This window comes from Macaca thibetana, chromosome 13, assembly GCF_024542745.1.
Source record: "Macaca thibetana thibetana isolate TM-01 chromosome 13, ASM2454274v1, whole genome shotgun sequence".
Lineage (NCBI taxonomy): Eukaryota > Metazoa > Chordata > Mammalia > Primates > Cercopithecidae > Macaca > Macaca thibetana.
Genome location: NC_065590.1, coordinates 79,653,045 through 79,668,321, shown reverse-complemented (window position 1 = coordinate 79,668,321; position 15,277 = coordinate 79,653,045). Strand labels below are relative to the sequence as shown.

General features: G+C 42.5%; 1 protein-coding gene across 6 annotated transcripts in view; it reads left to right on the top strand.

Moving 5' to 3' along the window:
* ZNF512 (zinc finger protein 512) overlaps positions 1 to 15,277 on the top strand; it is a 39,055-nt gene that overhangs the window by 8,437 nt on the left and 15,341 nt on the right. For 4 of the 6 annotated variants that reach the window (XM_050753990.1, XM_050753992.1, XM_050753994.1 and 1 more), the window contains 8 exons: positions 5,456 to 5,643; positions 6,988 to 7,083; positions 7,375 to 7,458; positions 8,097 to 8,221; positions 8,768 to 8,854; positions 9,714 to 9,812; positions 10,387 to 10,554; positions 15,063 to 15,257. In XM_050753990.1, the coding sequence (XP_050609947.1) occupies positions 5,456 to 5,643; positions 6,988 to 7,083; positions 7,375 to 7,458; positions 8,097 to 8,221; positions 8,768 to 8,854; positions 9,714 to 9,812; positions 10,387 to 10,554; positions 15,063 to 15,257 (1,042 nt within the window). The remainder of the gene's footprint in view (positions 1 to 5,455; positions 5,644 to 6,987; positions 7,084 to 7,374; positions 7,459 to 8,096; positions 8,222 to 8,767; positions 8,855 to 9,713; positions 9,813 to 10,386; positions 10,555 to 15,062; positions 15,258 to 15,277) is intronic. The other 2 variants (XM_050753991.1, XM_050753993.1) reach the window with 1 other exon arrangement.

Genomic DNA, 15,277 nt, shown 5'->3' with positions numbered 1-15,277 from the left:
AATTCCTCAGCTCAAGGGATCCTCCCACTTTAGCCTCCTGAGTAGCTGGGACTATAGTTGCATGGCACCACACCTGGATAATTGCTTTAAATTTTGTTTATTTTTATTTTTTTGTGGGTACATAGTAAGGATATATATTTATGTGGTACATGAGATATTTTGATACAGGCATACAATGTGAAATCACATCATGGGGAATGGGATATCCATCCCCTCAAGCATTTATCCTTTGTGTTATAGACAGTCCAGTTACACTCTTTTACTTATTTTAAAATGTACAATTAAGTTCTTAAAATTATTATTATTTTTTGAGACGGAGTCTCACTCTGTCACCAGGCTGGAGCACAGTGGCGTATCTCGGCTCACTGCAACCTCTGCCTCCCAGGTGCAAGCATTTCTCCTGTCCCAGCCTTCCAAGTAGCTGGGACTACAGGCACACACCACCATGCCCAGCTAATTTTTGTATTTTTAGTAGAGACAGGGTTTCACTATGTTGGCCAGGATGGTCTTGATCTCTTGACCTTGTGATCCGCCTGCCTCGGCCTCCCAAAGTTCTGGGATTACAGGCATGAGCCACCACGTCCAGCCTTAAAATTATTTTTTGTAGAGACAAGGTCTTGCTATGTTGCCTAAGCTGGTCTTGAACTCGTGGGCTCAGTCTCCCTGCCTTGGCCTCCCAAAGTGCTGGGATTACAAGTGTGAGCCATTACACTGGTCCGATTTTAAAGATACTCTACTGTCTTCTGGCATTCTTGGTTTCTGTTGAGAAACCCATGGTCATTTAAATCATTTCCTGTAATGTAGTATGTCACTTTTCTGAAGCTTTCTAGTTTAAAACAAAATCTTTGGCTTTGAATAGTTTCTTATTTATTTAAAAAAGTTATTTTGAGACAGGATCTAACTCCCGTTGCCCAGGCTGGAGTGCAGTGGTGCAACCTCTGCTCACTGCAGCCTCATCCTCCTGGGCTCAGGTGATTCTCCTACCTCAGCCTGCTGAGTAGCTGGGACTATAGGTGCCCCCCACCACAACTGGCTAATTTTTTGTATTTTTAATAGAGATAGGGTTTTGCCATGTTGCCCAGGCTGGTCTTGAATTCCTGGGCTCAAGGGATCTGCCTGCGTCAGCCTCCTAAAGTGCTGGGATTACAGGCTTGAGCCATTGCACCCAGCTTAGTTTTTTTATTTTTATTTTTAATTTTTTTGTTTTTTTGAGATGGAGTCTCGCTCTGTCACCCAGGGCGGCTGGAGTGCAGTGGCATGATCTCGGCTCACTGCATCCTCTGCTTCCCAGGTTCAAGTGATTCTCCTGTCTCAGCCTCCCAAGTAGCTGGGACTACAGGCACCCACCACCATACCCAGCTAATTTTTGTATTTTAGTAGAGGTGGGGTTTCACCACATTGGCCAGGCTGGTCTCCAACTCCTGACCTCGAGTGATCTGCCTGCCTTGGCCTCCCAAAGTGCTGGGATTACAGGTGTGAGCCACAACACCTGGCCTAGTTTATTTTTTACTGAAGTAAAGTATACTTATATAATTTATCATGTTAACCTTTTTTTTTTTTTTTGAAACAGAGTTTCGCTTGTTGCCCAGGCTGGAGTACAAATGGCACGATCTTGGCTCACCACAACCTCCGCCTCCCAGGTTCAAGTGTTTCTTCTGCCTCAGCCTACCTAGTAGCTGGGATTACAGCATGTGCCACCATGCCCAGCTAATTTTGTATTTTTAGTAGAGATGGGGTTTCTCCATGTTGGTCAAGCTGGTCTTGAACTCCCGACCTCAGGTGATCCACCTGCCTCGGCCTCCCAAAGTGCTGGGATTATAGGTGTGAGCCACCACGCCCAGCCAATATATTTATATTCTTTTTCTTTTTTTCCTCTTTTCACTCCCCCGTCTCTCCTCTCCCCTTCCTGGCTGAATAGTTTCATTAAGATGTGTCTTGGTTGGGTACCATGGCTCATGCCTGTAATCCCAGCACTTTGGGAGGCTGAGGTAGGAAGATTGCTTGAGCCCAGGAGTTTAAGACCAGCCTGGACAACAAAGTGAGACCCCGTCTCTACACACACACGAAAAAGAGTGAGCTGGGTACCGTGGCACACACTTGTGGTCTCAGCTACTCAGGAGGCTGAGGTTGGAGGATTGTTTAAGCCTGGGAGGTGGAGGCTGTGCTTGAGCCACTACACTTCAGCCTGAGTGACAGAGTGAGACCCTGTCTCAAAAAAAAAAAAAAAAAAAAAAGTGCTTTGGACCAACCTGGGCAACATAACAAGACCCTGTCTCTATGAAAAAACACAGAATTTAGTGGATATGATGGTGTGCACCTGTGGTCCCAGCTACTCAGGTATGGTGAAGTGGGAGGATCACTTGAGCCAGAGAGGTCCAAGCTGCAGTGAGCCATGTGCCACTGCACTCTGGCCTGTAGAACAGAATGAGACTGTGTTTCAAAACAAAACAAAAAGATATGTCTTAGTATGTTTTTCTCTGAGTTATCCTATTTGGTGTTTGTTGAGCTCCTTGAATCTGTAAATTTATATCTGACCAAATGTGGGGGATTTTCCACCGTTTTTGTTTTTTCAAATGTATTTTTCTGCCTTCATATCTTTTGCCTCTCCTCTGGGATTACAACTACACTTAAGTTAAAACTTTTGGTATTAGGGTTCTGTGGACTGTTTTTCAATCTTTTTTTCTTTTTGTTCTTCAGACTTTTTTTTTTTTTAATTATTATTTTTTATTTTTTTGAAACGGAGTCTCGCACTATCACCCAGGCTGGAGTGCAGTGGCGCGATCTCTGCTCACTGCAACCTCCACCTCCTAGGTTCAAGCCATTCTCCTGCCTCCTGAGTAGCTGAGGTTACAGGCACCTGCCACCAGGCCCAGCTAATTTTTTTGTATTTTTAGTAGAGACAGGGTTTCACTAGGTTGGTCAGGCTGGTCTCGAACTCCTGACCTTGTGATCTGCCTGCATCGGCCTCCCAAAGTGCTGGGATTACAGGCGGGAGCCACTGTACCTGGTGGAGACTGGGTCATTTCTATTGAACGGTCTTCAAGTTCACGGACTCTTTCCTCTGTCATCTCCATTCTATTACTGAACCTATCTGATGAGTTTGTATTTCAGATACTGTATTTTTCAGTTCTAAGACTTCATTTGGTTCTTTTTTACGGTTTCTTTTTCTGCTGATGATTCCTACCTTTTCCTTCATTTCTTGTGTGTTTTCTTTATAAGAAAGTATTTCTTTTTTATTGAAAGTATTTGATAGTCCCAACATCTGGATCACCTTGGGGTTGGCAGGGTTTGGTCATCTGTTCCTTTGAAAATTGCTCACATTTTCCTGGTTCTTTGTGTGTTGCATAATTTTGGAATTTATCCTCATCATTGTGAATACTTCTTGTGTAGATTTGGGGTCCTATTATAATTCTTCTGGGGAATGTTGCTATTTCTGTTTTTAGCAGGCAACCCTGCTTCAGATTCAGGCCAGAACTTCTGTCTTGCTTTTGGAGGCATTGGTTAAAATCTCAGTTCTGTTCTTTATGTCTTTGCTATGATGATTTGGGCTGTCCCAAACGTGAATAGCTCAGGGGCTGGTCTGAGACTTCTGCAGGTGTTTCCAATCTTGTTTCAGTTCTCCAGGCTTTTGCTGCTTTGGTTTGGGTCACATTAGAGTTCAAATCTTATTTTGGTTTTCAAAGTCTTTGCTAGGCTGGTACGTATGGATATATGCCACACATTCATGGCTAAGGTTAAGTTGTGACTTGTGTGGATTTATACACTGAATTAAGGGATTCTCTTTTTTGCCTGTTTTCTCTCCAGCATTCCCCCCACCCCCAGATCCCCAATTCTGGTCCGCAGGGACCTTTTTTCCTGATTTACCTGGTCAGAAAGAAGGGAGTTTCTAGAATTAAAGCTGCCCATGCTGCTCTGAAAGTGGGGTTCATCCTCATTGCAAATTCATACTTAAGGGAAAAGGACAGAACTGGAAAACTCACCCCATTTGGGTCACTTCTCCCAACTTTGACTCCCCTGCGCAATTTACTTGTTTTTGTTTGCTTTACAGAGTCCAGTGAGCAGGAGGGGTGGGCCTTAGTGGGCTTAGCTGCCCTTCCAGAGCCAGGACTTCTGTGTATTAAATTTGTGTTATTGGACCTCATGTGTGGAGAGCCGAAACTCATTCTTCCCTGTCTGTAACATACTGACATAACCAGTCTCTGTTGTGTTTATTCATCCCCATTTCCATCCCCTCCCTTCTAGAGGAAACTGTATAAACAAGTGTGATGTTTGCCCTTAAATATTTATGACTCCTTTAAAAATAAGCTTTAAAATAAGCTACTTCATGTGTGGATTTGTTTTTAGCTTGCTGAACTGACATTGTGCTAGAGATACTGTTTTGTTTCTTTTTTCATTCAACAGTATCTTTTTTAGTTATGTTCATGTCTCTATGTGTAGAATTGCTTTATTGCTTCTAACAGCAACATAGTATTCCGTAGTAGGCATCTATCACATTTTACAAGGATGGTCACTGTGTTACTTCCAACTCCCTGCTGTCACAAACAAACCTCTCTATGTGTAATTCTTATTAGCTCTACATCTAAAGTGTTATCTTGAATCTGCCAATTCAAGGTAACTTTTTTCCTTTTGTTTACTCTTTCTCCCATGGTCTGTCTCCATAGAGCAGCCAGAAGGATCTTTCTGAACCGTAAATCTAAAGTAGGCCTCACAGGTATTTAGCTGGAAAAGGGAGGTTCTAGGAGTCCATAGACGACTCTTGGAGAACTGCTGCTCTACTGCATCTTGAGCCACCTAGAAGAGTGTCTGATGCTTTGTAGTTAGAGAGTAATGTTTTTTAACTGTCATACTGACTGGTCTTAGATTTTGGAATTTGGATTCAGCTGTATACCAAAAATCTCTGGCCAGATTAATTCATGCAAGATAGCATCCATCCTTTAGCTGTGGAAGCTAAGTATCATGTTGCCTAAATAAGATAGGGCATCAGGTTTTAGGGAGAATGCTGAGGGAGAAGGAAGATGGGTCAGATTAGGGCCTACAGACTATTCTTTTTCCTTAGAAATACCCTTTAGTTACCATCCCTCTGTCAGAGAAAGAGAGAGGCTGGGACATACCAGGTTACAAATCCAGGGAGTCTTCCGAAGGGTCACAGAACGCTTTATTGCTTCACCTACTTTCTTTTCTTAGATAAATCTAGGAAGGATGTCTAGTTGGGCTGCAAAGTGATCATTTGTATGTACTGCTTACTCTTTCTGATTACAATGAAGTGTGATAATAATTGTACATGTTGTGTTAGATCAACTATTGTTATTGTTAGGTGATTACAACTTACATTGTGTTTTTATAGCAGGCTTCTTAGTTTTCTGCACAGGTAACCAACTTGGTTATAATATAAAAGAATGTATAGAAATTTTGCTCCAGACCTTCCTTTGTGGTATATATTTTTATGTTGTATTAGTAGCAGGACCCAGTGCTCCATAAAGGATAATAGTTTCCAGTACACTATCCCTCATGATGACTCTTTAAGTGGTTCATCGTCTGCCTCTTCGTGTGAACCAGTGAGTGATTTTCCAGCATCTTTCCGAAAATCTACCTACTGGATGAAGATGAGAAGGATCAAGCCAGCTGCTACTTCTCATGTCGAAGGTATCAATATCAGTGTTTTAATCTGAAGACAGGTCACTTCCTAAAGTTATAGTTTGAGATTATTGTAAATACCTCTTAAGAGTATTAAATGCCAGCCGGGTGTGGTGGCTTATGCCTGTAATCCCAGTACTTTAGGAGGCTGAGTTAGGCGGATCATGAGGTCAGGAGATCGAGACCATCCTGGCTAACATGGTGAAACCCCATATCTACTAAAAATACAAAAAATTAGCCGGGCTGGGTGGCGGGCGCCTGTAGTCCCAGCTACTTGGGAGGCTGAGGCAGGAGAATGGGGTAAACCCGGGAGGCGGAGCTTGCAGTGAGCCAAGATTGCACCACTCCACTCCAGCCTGGGCGACAGAGCAAGGCTCCGTCTCAAAAAAAAAAAAAAAGAGTATTAAATGCCACATATTTGTTTCTCATTCGTGATTTAAAAAAATTTAAGGTGTTAGGCTATTGCATCCTGTCCCATTAGCTTCATGAACTGCTATGTGATAGAGTGAAATTCTGCTAATCTTACTTCTCTAGGTTATACTTAGCATTTGATTTTCTTCTTTGTAGGATTTGAACTTTCTCTTCTTCTTCTCCTTCTCCTTCTTCTTCTTCTTTTTTTTCTTTTTCTTTTTTTTTTCTTTGGGACGGAGTTTCACTCTTGTTGCCCAGGCTAGAGTGAAGTGACTCAATCTCAGCTCACCGCACCCTCCGCCTCCTGGGTTCAAGCAATTCTCCTGCCTCAGCCTCCTGAGTAGCTGGAATTACAGGCATGTGCCACCACACGCCTGGCTAATTTTGTATTTTTAGTAGAGATGGGTTTCTCCATGTTCATCAGGCCAGTCTTAAACTCGCAACCTCAGGTAATCCTCCCACTTCGGCTCCCCAGAGTGCTGGGATTACAGACGTGAGCCACGGCGCCCGGCCCCCCTTTTCTTCTAGTTTGATCCTCTGTTGATGATTTAGGGGCTGGTGTAAGGGTTATTCAGGGGAGAATATTCTAGATGGTCACACTCTCAAGAGTCCTTGGTAGCTAGTCCTATCTTGAGCAATTGTTATCCTCTTGTTAGCCTCAAATCAAGATTAAGCAAAACACATTGCTTGAATGCCCGTATTATTCATAAGGAACAATGGATGATTTGGGATAGATAACAATATAAAAAGAAAGAGGGAGTGGGTCAGTTAATGAGAAGTTACACCAACTTCCCTAAAAACGTTATAGACATTTCTCTGAGGCCTGTGTTCACTGACGATCTTTCCCTCTGATGGTCTTGTGAGTGATGTTCTGAACACAGGTCTAGATGTTCATTTACAAAGTGTGCTGAGTTTTTGTTTTGTTTTTGTATGGTACTTCAGGGTCAGGTGGAGTATCAGCCAAGGGAAAAAGGAAACCCAGGCAGGAAGAAGATGAAGACTATCGAGAATTTCCTCAGAAGAAGCATAAGCTTTATGGTAAGGCAGTAACTTTTCTACTTCTTTTTCCCTGGGTGACTGAGCTTTATTCTTTGAGGATAAAGGAAAGAGAAGCCTTAGTTTGAGCCCTTCAGTGACCTCTGAGCCCTTTGAATTGTTTGGGAGGGAATGGCCTCCATCCTGCCTCGTTATACCCTTTCATTCTGTCATGACTTAGGCAGTCAGTCGGTTGAGGGACTGGGAAATAGGGTGTTGAAGAGAAGGAGAGGGAAGAGATTTTGGTATTAGCAAGGGTGATGTGCTGGGCTTCAAGTTTCTGTCTTGTGTCAGGGAGGAAGCAACGGCCTAAAACTCAGCCCAATCCTAAATCCCAGGCCCGTCGTATTCGGAAGGAACCACCAGTTTATGCAGCAGGTATGTTTTCTTTTGGAAGTTTTGTGGGATGTAGTTCTCACATTCTGATTTGTTGTTGGTGTTGTCTGTGAAGGAATGAGGTGCTAAAGCATTTCTTTAAGGAGGCAGTTACTAAGGGCCCGAGTTTGGAGTCAGACAGACTTTTGCTCAAGTTTTGGCTCTTCATTAACTTTGTGACCTGCCTTAATTTGTTTAACTTCCTCTTGCCTCAGTTTCCCTGTCTATGAATAGGGGTAATAAAGGCAGTCAGAATTGTTGTGAAAATTAAATGGATAAAAACATTTAGCATAATCTCAGGCACACAAGAAACACTCAGCAGACAGGCTGTGACATTTCGCAGTATCCTATTGTTATATCCTGTGGTGAAAAATGTTGCTGCCTAATTCTTGAAGCCACTGAGCTTTGGAGTGGTTCTCAGGTGGTTTTTATCATGGTGAAATGAGTAGGAGTTTTCAGAAACTATTCACTGTCTAAAAAAATACTACTTTTAGAAGTTATACCCAACAAGAGTCTCCTCATTATAGTCTGCCAGGAAAAGGAAAAACCATTTTATAATACTTTTCCTAAATCGTGGGATTATGCTTTTTGTTTCTGGAGAATACTGCAGATTACAAAGTGTTTCTTTCTCTCCTTTGTAGGCAGTTTGGAGGAGCAATGGTACTTAGAAATCGTTGATAAAGGCAGTGTCTCCTGCCCTACCTGCCAGGCAGTGGGGAGGAAGACCATAGAGGGTTTAAAGAAACACATGGAAAACTGCAAGCAGGTTAGATATTTTGGCGTTTCATAACTGTTACAATATTTTTACCCAAACTTTAGACCTCTTTTGCTGTGTTGGATATGCTGGTTATAATGGATGAAAAGCAGCATTGTATAATAAAGGAAACATAGGCTTTGGATCTGACAGAGTTAGGTTTGAATCTTCTCTTAGCCACATACTAGTGTGACATTTAGCTTTTTATATGTAGACTTCAGTTTCATTTGTAAAATAGAGAAAAAATAATAAATACAAAGTAACAAAAACCTTATGTAGTCCATGAGAGGATAAGAAAGAAGTAACACAGGGCTAAGTGCCTAGCCCATTACTTGGCAAATATTGGCATTCAGTTAATGGTAATTCTTATTATTTTATAAGTGAATTGCCTGTATTTTGCCCTTGAAGATATGACACTGAGTTTCTGGGATTTTGAGATACAGTGACTATTGAGTTTGAGAAATAAAGGAGACATAGATGAAAGCATTTTAGTAGGACTTTGTGACATTCTGTTTCTCTGTGGAACAACCTAGCACTGAGCAGTATTTTTCCTTCTAGGAAATGTTTACTTGTCATCATTGTGGGAAACAACTTCGTTCACTGGCAGGGATGAAGTATCACGTCATGGCAAATCATAATAGTCTGGTAAGAGTGTCTTCTGTCTTTTGTGAGTGTTTGAATGTCTTTTTTTTTTTTTTTTGAGATGGAGTCTCACTCTATCGCCCAGACTGGAGTGCAGTGGCACGATCTTGGCTTACTGCAACCTCCACCTCCTGGGTTCAAACTATTGTCCTGCCTCAGCCTCCCAAGTAGCTGGGATTACAGGCATGCGCCACCACACTCGGCTGATTTTGTATTTTTAGTAGAGATGGGGGTTTCTCCATATTGGTCAGGCTGGTCTTGACCTCCCGACCTCAGGTGATCTGCCTGCCTTGGCCTCCCAAAGTGCTGGGATTACAGGTGTGAGCTACCACGCCCAGCAATTTTTTGTATTTTTAGTAGAGACTGAGTTTCACCACGTTGGCCAGGCTGGTCTCGAACTCCTGACCTCAGGTGATCCGCCCTCCTTGGCCTGCCGAAGTGCTGGGATTACAGGCGTGAGCTACTGTGCCCAGCCTGGATGTCTTTTACTTACGTAAGTGTAGATATCTCAGTGCAGATGGCTCTGGGATTTTATAAGGGTGTGAGTAAGAAGAGCCTTTTGATAAAAGAATTAATGCACAACGAAACCTTTGCGTGAATCCATAAATATTTGTGTGTTTAGGTTAGCTCCAAAGGTTCATATCTTGGGAGGTAGAGGCTCAGAACTCTTATTTCCATTATATTCACTTCCTTTGTTCAGGAGAAGATGGAGAAAGCCAGGAGTCAGATAACTTGGGCTTCATTAGCACCAGCTTAGCTGCCAGTCCAATCCTTGATTCTCCTCTGATATTTTTTTCCCTGATATTATCTGATATTATCTTTTCCATGAATCATCTTCTTGTTTGCTTCTCTTGATTTCTAGCCCATTTTGAAAGCCGGAGATGAAATAGATGAGCCAACTGAGAGGGAAAGGCTTCGAACAGTTCTAAAGAGACTGGGAAAGCTCAGGTGCATGCGTGAGGTAAGGGCCCAAGGACAGCAGTTCCTTCTCCCTGAATTCTCAGGTCAACGTCTTCTGTTCTTTCCATTTCTTCTCTTCCTCATTGTTGACTTCCTACTTCTGCACTATCTTGGTCTCTTGAATCATTAATAGTTCTTTATTTTCTTCCTCATTTCCAAAAAATTATTTTTATTCCCCTTCCCTTTGTTTGATGGGGTTTCCTTACCATCCGTTTTTTAATGTGATGAAGAGGATCCCAGTGACCCCTCACTGTGCTGAACTTTGGTATAAATTGCTGGGTATTTGATATTGGGATGGGGTTGAATCACAGACCAAAGAGAAAGCTGTGACATAGAGTAGATGCACAGTTGTAGTTTATCAGGGGCTACTGAGCTGATTGAAAATCATGGTTGATCAGAGTAGGATGGCCAGAGACAAGGAAGGGTTGTGCTGATGGGAGATGTTGGAGAGTGTCTACTGAAATCAGAGGGTCTATTTGTATTTTGTGGTGGTGCATGCTTTATGGCTGTTTAGACATTTAGGGATCATGTCAAAAGATGTAAGATTATAGTTTAGGCTTCTCTCCTGTGTTCAGAGTTGCTCCAGTAGCTTCACCAGCATCATGGGATATCTCTACCATGTTAGAAAATGTGGCAAAGGGGCTGCAGAGCTGGAAAAGATGGCCCTGAAATGTCACCACTGTGGAAAACCATATAGGTCGAAGGCTGGACTTGCGTATCACCTGAGGTCAGAGCATGGGCCTGTGAGTACTGATTCCTTTCTATACCCTGCATGGGGATGTATTTGGTGGTGAGTCCTTAGCCCTCTATCTTCCCATATGTGTTTGCTTCCTCATTTGTATCCTCTTTTAATCTCTGAATGCTTGTGTTCGCTCTTCTTTGTTCTTTCTTTGTCCTTTTCTTATTTCTGCCTTTTGAACATTATTAGATTAGATAAGTCAAAATTCAAAGTATAGTCCAGGCAGAAGTAAACTCATTATTATATATTTTATATCATGTATTTTTATATAGTATATATATATTATATATAAATTTTTTTTTCTTTAAGAGACAAGATCTTGCTGTCTCAGACTTGAGTGCAGTGGTGGGATCATAGCTCACTGCAGCCTCGAACTCTTGGGCTCAAGCCATCTTCTTGCCTTAGGCTCCTAAGTAGCTAGGACTACAGGCTTGCGCCACATGCCCAGCTAATTTTTTTGTTTTTCATTTTTTGTAGAGACAGGTGTCTCATTATGTAGCACAGACCAGTCTCGAACTCCTGGCCTCAAGCGATCCTCTTATCTTGACCTCCCAAAGTGCTGGGATTATAGGTGTGAGCCACTGTGCCCAGCCCATTACTTAATTAATTTATGTATTTATATATTTTTGAGACGAACTTTCTCTCCGTTGCCCATGCTGGAGTGCTGTAGAGCAATCTTGGCTCACTGCAACCTCTGCCTCCTGGGTTCAAGTGATTCTCCCACCTCAGCTTCCCAAGTAGCTGGGATTACAGGCGCGTGCCACCACGCCCAGCTAATTTTTGTATTTTTAGTAGAGATGGGGTTTCACCATGTTGGCCAAGCTGGTCTCGAACTCCCGATCTCAGGTGATCTGCCCACCTCGGCCTCCCAAAGTCCTGGGATTACAGGCGTGAGCCACTGTACCCAGCCCCATTGTTATCCTTTTAAAACTAAAGGCATTCCCCCATAGCTAGAGCTTTTATGAGCATCTGTCCAGCTGTTTCCTCTTTCATTTTTTTGGTTTAATTTTTTTTTTTTCTGATTACATTTCCAAGGTTTCCTACCCTGTGGTTTATTTTTTTTTTAGAGTCATTTGTTAAGATGTAATTTACATATGATAATGTTTACCATTTTAGTGCATAATTAGTAAGAATTTTGACACATGTATATAGTCATATAACCACTATCACACTCAACACATAGACTAGTCAGGGTTCCTTAGCTCACACCTGTAATCCCAGCACTTTGGGAAGCTGAGGTGGGCGGATTGCCTGAGCCCAGGAGTTTGAGACCAGGTTGGGCTACATAGTGAGACCCTGTCTCTACAAAAAATGAAAAAATAAGCCAGGCATGGTGGTGTACACCTATAGTCCCAAGTACTTGGGAAACTGAGGTAGGATGATCACTTGAGCCCAGAAGGTTGAGGCTGCAGAGCTGTGATTATACCACTGCATGCCAGCCTGGGTAACAGAGTGAGACCTTGTCTCAAAACAAACAAAAAAAAGATGTTTTATAATTCCGTCACCTCCTGAAGTTGACTTGTGTTCCTTTAGTCAGCCTTTTCCTTCAGCTGCAGCCTCTGGCAACCACTGATCTATTTTCTGATCCTATAGTTTTACCCTTTTCAGAATGTCCTGTAAATTGAATCATACAGCCTGTAGCCTTTGAGTCTAACTTCTTTCATTTACCATAATCCATTTGCGATTCATCCATGTGTTGCATATATCACTAGTTTATTCCTTTTTTTTTCCTAAGATTTCATTGTATGGATGTTTCAAGTTTGTTGTTTATCTACTTACCGGTTGAAGAACATTTGGTTGTTTCTAGTTTTTGACAATTATGAATAAAGCTGCTATAAACATTCACAGAGGGTTTTGGGCTGGGCACAGTGACTCATGCCTGTAATCCTAGCACTTTGGGAGGCTGATGCAGGTGGATCGCTTGAGCTCAGGAGTTCGAGACCAGCTGGGCAACATGGTGAAACCCCATCTCTATAGAAAATACAAACATTAGCTGGGTGCGGGTGGCACACGCCTGTAGTCCCAGCTACTTGGGAGATTGAGGTGGGAGGATGCCTTGAGCCCAGGAGGCGAAGGTTGCAGTGAGCTGAGATGGTGCCACTGCACTCCAACCTGGGTGACAGAGCAAGAACCTGACTCAAAAACAAAAAACAAAAGGATTGTTGTGTTGTGTTTTGTTTTTTTTGAAACAGGGTCTTGCTCTTTTGCCCAGGCTGGAGACACCTTGGCTCACTGCTACCTCTGCCTCCTGGGCTCAAGCTATCCTCCCACCTCAGCCTCCCAAGTAGCTGGGATTAACCACGCCCAGCCAATTTTTGTATTTATAGTAGAGATGGGTGTTCGCCATGTTGGCCAGGCTGATCTTGAACTCCTGGGCTCAAGTGATCCACCTGCCTCGGCCTCCCAGAGTGCTGGGATTACAGGCGTGAACCACTGCACCTGGCAAAAAAGGTTTTTATGTGAAAATAAATTTTAATTTCCCTTGGGTAAATACTTAGGAATGAGATTTCTGGGTCATATGATTAATGTATATTTAACTCATAAGAAACTGCTGCATTGTTTCCCAAAGTGGCTGTGCCATTTTGCATTCCCACCGACGAAGTATGAGAACTCCAGTTGCTTTGCATCCTTGTCTACATTTATTATTGTCAATTTTATTTTTTGATCCATTAGTAGTACTGTATGTGTAGTACTTTACTGTGGTTTAAATTTTCATTTCCCTAATGACTAACAATGCTTAATGTTGTTGACCATCTTTGCATGTGCTTACTGGTGATTTGTATGTCTTTAATGAAGTGTCTGTTCAAATTCTTTGTTCATTTTTGGGGGGAGGATTTTTGTTGTCTTATTAAGTTTGGGATATATTCTGGGTTTTTTATCATTCCGGATACAAGTTCTTTATCTTTTTTTTAACATTGTCTTTTGAAGAATAGAGTTTTAAATTTTGATATAGTTCAATTTATGTATTTTTTCATTTATGGAAAATGCTTTTGTCGTATCTAAGAAATCTTTGCTTAACTCAATGTATAATTTTCTTTCCTTTTTTTTTTCTTGGATAGAGCCTCACTCTGTTGCCCAGGCTGGAGTGCAGTGGTGTGATCTCAGCTCACTGGAACCTCCGCCTCCCGGGCTCAAGTGATTCTCCTGCCTCAGCCTCCTGAGTAGCTGTGATTACAGGTGCCCATGAGCACACCTGGCTAATTTTTGTATTTTTAGTAGAGATGGGGTTTCACCATGTTGGCCAGGCTGGTCTCAAACTCCTGACCTCAGGTGATCCGCCTGCCTTGGCCTCCCAAAGTTCTGGGATTATAGGTGTGAGCCACTGTGCCTGGCCCTCAGTGTGTAATTTTCTGTTGCTACTGTGAATCACCACAAACTGAATGGCTTAAAGCAACACAAATTTATTATCTCACCGTTCTTTAGGTCAGAAATCCAGTTACAGGATGCCTCAGCTCGTTCCTTCGCTTAGAGTCTCACCAGGCTGGAATCAGTGTCGGTAGGGCTGTTGTTTTTTAGAGGCTCTAGTGGGAGAATATGTTTCCAGACTCATTCAGATTGTTCAAGAATTCGGTTCCGTGCAGTTGCAGGAGCTCCTTTCCTTATTTGCTGTGGGCTAAGAGTTCTTAGTTTCCAAAGGCCACCTGCATTCTCTGGCTCATAGCTGTCTTCAAGTCAGAGACAGCAGGTTGGATGTCTCTCATGCTTTGAATCTCTCCTGCCTCTTCTGCTGGATCTCTCTTACTTAAAGTCAACTGTAGACTTTCATCACATCTGCAAAATACCTTCACATCAACACACTTAGATTTATGTTTGATTGACTAACTGATGACTATCCCAGCCAACTTGGCACATCAAAAAACCATCATACACAGGATCACACACATTTTCTCCCTTGTTCTCTTCTAGAAATTTTATAGTTTTATGTTTTACATTTAGGGCTATGGTCCATTTTGAGTTAATTTGTATATATAGTGTGAGGGATGGGTTAAGATTTGTTTCTTTGCATGCGAATGTGTCTTTTAACTACTAAGAAGCCTTTTTTTTTTGAAACAGAGTTTCATTGTCACCCAGGCTGGAGTACAATGGCGCCATCTTGGCTCACTGCAGCCTCCACCTCCCTAGTTCAAGCGATTCTTCTGCCTCAGCCTCCCGAGTAGCTGGGACTACAGGCGCATGCCACCACGTCCAGCTAATTTTTATATTTTTAGTAGAGACAGGGTTTTACCATATTAGCCAGGCTGGTCTCGAACTCCTGACCTCAGATGATCCACCCGCCTTGGTCTCCCAAAGTGCTGGGATTACAGGCGTGAGCCACCACGCCTGGTCCCAAGAAGCTTTTTTTTTTTTTAACCAGTAAAATATACATTAATATGGTGGAACTTGATGCTAGTGGTTAGCAATCTCTACTACATAACTCTTTTGATATTTAGAGCAGGAAGCTCAGCCTTTAATCACTGGCTGTGATAGATGCCACTTCTCAGGCCTATGTTTTGCTGTGTTTCATTCTTGCAGATATCCTTCTTTCCAGAGTCAGGACAGCCAGAGTGCTTAAAGGAGATGAACCTAGAGTCAAAGAGTGGGGGCCGAGTTCAGAGACGTTCTGCCAAGATAGCTGTATACCACCTGCAGGAGCTGGCCTCTGCTGAACTGGCCAAGGAATGGCCCAAGAGGAAGGTGCTTCAGGACCTGGTACCTGATGATCGAAAGGTAAGGCAGAAGCATGTATC